At 35.5% G+C, this 8,358-nt stretch overlaps 1 protein-coding gene across 1 annotated transcript; it reads left to right on the forward strand.

The window, feature by feature from the left end:
* Nucleotides 1-5,080: 5,080 nt before the first annotated feature.
* On the forward strand, nt 5,081-5,710 carry LOC126497082 (frataxin, mitochondrial-like). The gene has a single exon (XM_050134906.1). It carries the CDS (start codon nt 5,081-5,083, stop codon nt 5,708-5,710), a length of 630 nt encoding a protein of 209 aa, XP_049990863.1.
* The last annotated feature ends 2,648 nt before the right edge of the window (nt 5,711-8,358 follow it).

The raw sequence follows: 8,358 nt of genomic DNA on the forward strand, positions 1-8,358 counted from the left end.
AATTGAGAGCTGAAATCAACAAAATAGAAACAAAGAAAACAATACAGAGAATCAATGAGTCAGAGTTGGTTCTTTGAGAAAATCAGCAAAATAGACCTTTATCCAAACTAACCAAAAGACAGAGAGAGAATATCCAAATTAACAAAATCAGAAATTAAAAGGGGGACATAACAACAGACATAAAGGGAATACAGAGAATCATCAGGTCATATTACAAAAACTTGTACTTCACAAACTTGTAAAAATTAAAGGAAATGAATAATGTTCTGGAAAAATACCACTTACCAAAATTAAATCAAGACCAGATAAGCAAATTAACCATATAATGGCTGAAAAAATAGAAACAGTCATCAAAAAGTCTCCCAACCATGTCTAGGAAGGTGAACATCCAAACTGGCTAGGCTCCAGGACCTTGGACTTTCCACAGGGCAGGGAACCATGACTGCTCTTTGGATTGGAGAAGGAGGGGGAGAGGAGTGGGGGTAGGGGGAGAAGAGAGGGGGGAGGGGGAGAAGAGTGGGGGAGGGGGGGGAAATGGGAGGCTGGGAGGAGGCGGAAACTTTTTCTTTTCCTATTCTCAATAAAAAAAAAAAGTCTCCCAACCAAAAAAAAAATGTCTTGGAGAGATCAGGGATACAAGGAACATACCTAAACATAATAAAGGCAATATACAGCAAGCCAACAGCCAGCATCAAACTAAATGGAGAGAAACTCCCTGCAATTCCACTGAAATCAGAAAGAAGACAAGGTTTTCTACTCTCTCTATATCTATTCAATATAGTTTTTGAGGTCCTAGCTAGAGCAATAAGACACCAAAAGGAGATCATGAGGATACAAATTGAAAAAAAAAAAAAAGAAGTCAAACTATTTGCTGATGATATCACTTAAGTGATGATCACTTAAGTGATCCCAAAAATTCTATCAAGAAACTTTTATGACTCATAAACTCTTTCAGTAATGAAGCAGGATACAAGCTTAACTCAAAAAAAAAAAAATCAGTAGCCCTCTTGTATACAGATGATAAAAGGGCTTGGAAAGAAATCATAGAAACAACATCTTTCACAATAACCAAAAATAGCATAAAATATCTCGGAGTAACTTTAACCAAACAAGTGGAATATTTGTATGACAAGAACTTTAAATCTTTGAAGAAAAAAATTGAAGAAGACACAAGAAAGTGGGAAAATCTCCCATACTCTTGGGTAGGCAGAATTAACATAGTAAAAATGGCAGTCTTACCAAAAGCAATCTACAGATTCAATGCAATGCCCATCAAAATCCCAGCAAAATTCTTCAAAGACCTTGAAAGAACAGCACTCAACTTCATATGGAAAAGCAAAAAATCCAGGATAGCCAAAACAATCCTGTACAATAAAAGAACTTCTGGAGGCATCACATTCCCATACTTCAAACTCGACTACAGAGCTACAGTACTGAAAACAGCCTGATATTGGCATAAGAACAGACAGGGGGACCATGGAACCGAATAGGAGACCTGGATATTAATCCATACTGCTTCGAACACCTGATTTTTTGACAAAGAAGCAAAAAATATCAAATGTAAAAAAGAAAGCATATTTAACAAATGGTGCTGTCATAACTGGATTTCAACAGGTAGAAGAATGAAAATAGACCCATATCTATCACCATGCACCAAACTCAAGTCAAAATGGATCAAAGACCTCAACATAAAGTCAGCCACACTGAAACTTATAGAAGAGAAAGTGGAAAGTACACTTGAACACATTGGTATAGGAGACCACTTCCTAAATATAACCCCAGCAGCACAGACACTGAGAGAAACAATTAATAAATGGAAACTCCTGAAACTGAAAAGCTTCTGTAAAGCCAAGGACACAGTCAACAAGACAAAACAACAGCCTACAGAGTTAGAAAAGATCTTCACTAACCCCACATCAGACAGAAGTCTGATCTTCACAATCTACAAAGAACTCTGGAAGTTGTTTATCAAAAGAACACATAATCCAATAAAAAATGGAGTACAGACCTAAACAGAAAACTCTCAACAAAGGAATCTAAAATGGCTGAAAGATACTTAAGGAAATGTTCAATGTCCTTAGTCATCAGAGAAATGAAAATCAAAACAACTCTGAGATTCCATCTTACACCAGTAAGAATGGCCAAAAACAAAAACACTGATGACAATTTATGCTGGAGGGGTTGCATGGAAAAGGGAACACTTCTGCATTACTGTGGGAATGTAAGCTGGTACAGTCCCATTGAATATCAGTGTGGCAATTTCTTAGAAAATTGGAAAACAACCTTCCTCAAGGCCCGGTAATACCACTTTTGGGTATATATCCAAAGGATGCTCAACCGTGCCACAAAGACATGTGCTCAAGTATGTTCATAGCAGCATTGTTTCTTATAGCCAGAACCTGGAAACAACCTAAATGTCCTTCAAATGAAGAATGGACAAGAAAAATGTAGTACATTTACACAATGGAGTACTACACAGTAGAAAAAAATAGCAACATCTTGAATTTAGCAGGAAAATGAATGGCGCTAGAAAACATTATTTTGAGTAAGGTAACCCAAACACACAAAGACAATTATCACATGTTCTCACTCATAGGTGGTTTTTAAACATAAAGCAAAGAAAACCAGACTACAAACCACAATCCCAGAAAACTTAGACAACAATGAAAAAACAGAGAGACTTACATAGGTCTAATCTACATGAGAAGTAGAAAATAGAAAAAGACAAGATCTCCTGAGTAAATTGAGAGCATGAGGACCTTGAGGGGAGGGTTGGAGGGAGAAGGGAAGAAACAGGGAGGGGAGCAGAGGAAAATATAGAGCTCAACAAAAAATCAATAAAAAAAATCTATCCAAATTTGCAGTGGAATTTTAATGTGAAAATACAGCATTTGTCATCATAAGTGCCTTAGATATGGATTTTTTGTGTTCATTTATTGTTGTATAATATATTAGTTTAAAAAGGTCAGTGCAATCATGTTTTTAACTTGTCTACTAAGGATAACAATGATACCTCTTTCAGGAGCAAGAGAGATGAATATGGCACTCTATCAAAGCACTGTGGACTGTGTCTGGTGTATACTAACCAACTAGTAAATAAATTAAATCATAAATTTATTCAGTTTTTGTTAATGTTTGACTATAGATCTTTATTCTGATTTGACCCAATTTCATGCAAAAATAATTAAATAAATACCATTAGATTATATCTGCAAGCAAATTTTAATTTAGATTTCATAATCTATTAACTTTTCTGAAAGAGATACCTTAGCCTATCTCTCAAAAAGAATTTGAATCCTGAGGATATCTGGCTATGGTATAGTGTTGAGTTAAACAGTCCCTACTATGGAAAGACAACAAAGGTGCATATGATTGGAAACTGAATATCTTCTGTCCACACCATTTAAGATAATCTATTAATATTTATACATACTGAGAAGAACTACTTTTCTGAGGAGTACAAGAGATGGAGATGCTTGAATTAGGATAGGCAAAAAATGGCAAAAATGTAATTTTAGACCTCTTTACTTTAACCTCAAGCCTATTAAAAATGTTTAGTATCCCAGAGAGGCCTGTGAACTCTTCTGGAAGGATGTCATTAATTTTTAAAGTGAAATATTGTATCTATGCCTAGAAACTTCACCTCTCTTGTGGGACTGGCAAGCTCACTTCTGTTTGTTTTAATTCTTTTTTTTTAAATATTTATTTATTTATTTATTATGTATACAATATTCTGTCTGTGTGTATGTCTGCATGCCAGAAGAGGGCACCAGACCTCGTTACAGATGGTTGTGAGCCACCATGTGGTTGCCGGGAATTGAACTCAGGACCTTTGGAAGAGCAGGCAATGCTCTTAACCACTGAGCCATCTCTCCAGCCCCGCTCACTTCTGTTTGGAGATTAAAACAAGGCCTACTTTGAAATATAAAGAATGCATACAGTTATGTTTATGCCAACACATTCATTGTTGGAAGGAGCTTCTGTGTGTTGGGAACTGCCAAATCTCTACACACAACACAAAAGGAAGGTGTGTTTTGTACCAGACTGAACTGCACCTTTATTTTAAGAATAAGGTGTAAACCAGACCATGTTTTGACATTATTGTGAACAAAAATGAATGTATATTTCTCAAAGAGAATGATAAGAATTTAGGATCAAGGCAAGTTTTTGTCTGTCAAATCCCTTCTTATTGCAAAAGTATAGGTTAAATTTCAAAGTCTAAGATGCGGGAAAGATTCGTCAGGAGTTTAGCTCAATTCCTTCTCCTGCAGAGGAACTGAACTTTTTCCCAGTACTCATTTTGAGAGAGTTCCTGTACCTATAGCCTCTGTGGGTACCAGTACTCATATGCACACACACACACACACACACACACACACATTTACAGATGTGCAAAACAGACATATATGCACACATAGTACACTCATAAACCACATATACACTAATATACAATACACAACACACACATATTTACATATGCAAAGACACACAGACATATCACACACATTCAGGTAAACATACCACATACACACACATAGATATACATACACCAAATACACACAATATACATACACTTACTCTACACATACATTCATGCAAACACATCACAAGTATACACACTCCGAAATACAAATACACTAAACATACATACACACAATAAACATACATGCACACAAACCATACACATACTCCCCCACACATATATGCACATATACACACAGACATTCAAAGACATATCATGCATAAATACACACATACACACAAACAAATCATATAACACATGCTTATACATACACATACATAAAGTTCAAACCTACTAACAACTAAGAAATGTTGAGAAGGAGAAAAAACCATTCCCTGGAACCATTCATTAATTGATTATCTAATACCAAATGGTCAATCCTGAAAATATACATACCAATTGCATTATAACATCTAAATAATTTGTTTTTATGTGTTATATTTATGAAGGAGGTGTATATTAGAGGGTTTTGAAGGAGCAAGGGAAGGGATAAATCAATTATATTATAATCTCAAACAATAAAGGCAATAATGTTTAAAATATAAAAGTTAGGGCGGTATGTGGGCGCTCGGACGGCGCGCAGTCGCGGGCCTGCTGCCCCGGACGGCGTCCCGGGCCTTGGTCTCCGTCTGGATCCCGTGCTGGAGGGAGCCTATCGGAGCGTGCGGCCACCGAGGCCTGCAGGTCACGATCAGCTTGGCCTCCGCCATCCGCCACTCAAATTTGAACCTCCACTACCTCAATAAGATTCTGAACATCAAAAAGCAGAGTGTCCGCATGGTGCATTTGAGGAACTCGGGAACTTTGAACAATCCAAGCTCTCTAGACGAGACAGCTTATGAAAGACTTGCAGAGGAGACGCTGGACGCCCTGGCAGAGTTCTTTGAAGACCTTGCAGACAAGCCCTGTACCCTGGAGGACTATGACGTCTCTTTTGGGGGCGGCGTGCGAACCATTAAACTGGGCGGGGATCTAGGGACCTACGTGATCAACAAGCAGACCCCAAACAAGCAAATCTGGTTATCTTCTCCCTCCAGTGGCCCTAAGCGCTATGACTGGACTGGGAAGAACTTGGTGTACTCCCATGACGGCATGTCCCTGCATGAGCTGCTGGCCAGAGAGCTGACTGAAGCCTTAAATACCAAACTGGACTTGTCTTCCTTGGCCTATTCTGGAAAAGGCACTTGATTCAAAGACATTAAAGCTATCAGGCTAAGCCCCCGCTTTCTTCTGTAGTTGGGTGTCTGGTTTCCCATGCCTGCTTCTGAGAACAGTCACACTGTGTATGACAGCTCTGTGAAAAAAGTGTCCCACCCCCCCAAAAAAAAGTTAGTATGTGACCAAGAAAAATTAAATTTAGTTACATTCATTTTATCAGTACCTATTTTTGATAAATACATTGATGCTGTCCTTGATATACTCAAGTCTATTTATTCTATATTATTCTTCTTTTATTGTCCTGCTGTGAGAATCATACAGAGTAAATATACACAGGATATGTGGAAGCTGATGTGTGTGTGGCCATTGTGGGATGAGTTATGTATACAGATGGTATCTATGTTACAATATGCAGCTATTATATCAAAATTTTAAAGAAAACTACTGTAAGTCAAACCACAATTGGTAAAGTAAGACAACTGTTATTGATGAGAGATATAATTGTAAAATTTTAAGTAGAGACCTAATATGAAAACTTTATTCATTTTTCAAAGATGGTACCTAGAGCTAAAAGGCCTTTGCTGACATGTTAAGGGATAAACTGACTAAACACTTGAGCTAATATTTAAATTGTTGCTGTTTAAATATTTCTCTTTGGGAGTAAGCAAACATATCATTATTTTAAATTTAAAAATATAGCCATTTTAAATTCATTTTCATTTTTCTTAAGTGTTCTGTTTCTCTACTATTCTCAATTACTCACTTCCATGGTAAAAAAAAAATATTAAACATTCCAAATGGAATCCAATTTTCTCTTGAATTCTGTAACATCTCTTAATAAAGAAAAGATTAAGAAACAGTGGTTAACTCTTTCAGATATAACATCTAATATCAAGATCAGCACTGGAAAATAACTACTTGTTTAGTTCAGTAATGCAATTCATTTATGTTGAGAATGTGAAATTGAAAACAATTACAATATCTGTTATATTCTCAAGGGCTACATGCCTACCACACCGTGATTTTTCGTGCTTTCCTTTCATGACCCAACATATCCTTATCATTTCTGTGCCAAGGACTACAGAAACACTGGACAGTTATTGGTACTTGTTTCATTAGCTGGCATCTCTATGTTTACTAGATGAACTAGAGAGATATTACAGCTTTACAACCAAAAGCAATGCCCTCTGCTGTCTGTATGACACTGAACTAGGTATTGGTTAGATTCAGTCTAAGTCATGCGAAGACTAAGTCACTTATTTTTAATAATTTCAAAGGGCAAAAGCCTTCATTTTGTAATGTAAAATATGTCAGATGTATATAAACACATATATGTATATTTCATGATGGAAAAGCCTAACTATAATTTAATTTTGTTTGTATTTGACATAAATCCATTTTACAATATTCAAAAGATCAAATACTAATTGTTTGATCTTAGTTATTTAGCACTGTAAGTATGAACTCAAATTCGATAGACAGAAATCTTTTCTTCACAGGCGAAACATGTTTTATATATACATACAAAGATATATATATATACAAACATATGTATGTTTTATATGTATATAAATATGTATGCATAAAACCATTGGTGAAAAAAGAAGTCTGGAATTTGAAAAAGAGAAAGTCGCAGTTCAGGGGTATTTCTGGAGAAAGAAAAGGGAAGGGTGAAATAATGTAATTTTATTATAATCTCAAAAAATGAAATACATAATTTAAAAAATTCTTGTATATAGATGTTTTAAAGCTAGTTTTAAGTTTATACTTTTAACTGTATTTCAAAGCATGTTTGTTCTAGAGGAAACATAACCTTTTATTAACCTCATCTTAGCTGAAAAGTCTTACACAACTGTTAAAACAGATATATAAAATTCCACATGAGCAAATTCATTATGAAATGCATATAATTTGATTAATTTGATGAGTCTATTCACAGGGTCATGAATATAATTTCTCTCTAGACTTTTTTGATTCTAGTTTATATAATCCACAACTTCTATGATTATTTGGTTGTCACTTTACATAGACTACTTGTTTTTTGTTATGATCATATTTATTATTTGTTGAAAATATAAGCTTAAAGTGGGATTTCGCTGAAACTTTTGTAGAGAAAATTGAGATATAACAGATGTCCTAGTATCAAAGTGAGTATGACCTCAAAGGAAGTTTTTTTTTTATGAAATAAATATTATTTGGTTTCTTAGTGGAAATGAATTTCTCCCACTCATATACCAACAAGCACAGCCAGTCATGGTGATCAACTGGAGCAGTGAGACTAGAGTGCCAAGCTCAACTGACTGTCTCAGCTTTAGTTCTCCCAAGTGTTTGTCTACCTAGAATCCTAAAATGTGGTATTTACAAATAACGCCCTTTAAATATGTAACTAAAGAAATGCGGTTATGAAGCTCTAAATCTAGTATGACTGATTTTTCTCAAAAGAAAAGGGAAACTGTAACATACAGAACGAAAAGAAAGAGGATCGAATGGCACCATAGCAGAAGTTTTTAGGAAGTTTCTATAAGCCACATGATAACAACAGTGGACTGTAATCACCAGATGTTAGCAGTAAGAAGAAAAATCATTTCCTCAGATCTTGCAATAAGAATGTGAGCCTAGTAAAATTCTTGTTTCATACTTCTAGTTTATAAAACTAAAATTCAAGAAATACCTGCTAT

Source organism: Alexandromys fortis, unplaced genomic scaffold (genome assembly GCF_014885135.2).
Source record: "Alexandromys fortis isolate MF-2015 unplaced genomic scaffold, M_Fortis_MF-2015_v1.1 scaffold_25, whole genome shotgun sequence".
Lineage (NCBI taxonomy): Eukaryota > Metazoa > Chordata > Mammalia > Rodentia > Cricetidae > Alexandromys > Alexandromys fortis.

Coding starts and splice junctions, on each gene's coding strand:
- LOC126497082 (XM_050134906.1), top strand. CDS start 5,081: ATGTGGGCGCTCGGACGGCGCGCAGTCGCGGGCCTGCTGCCCCGGACG.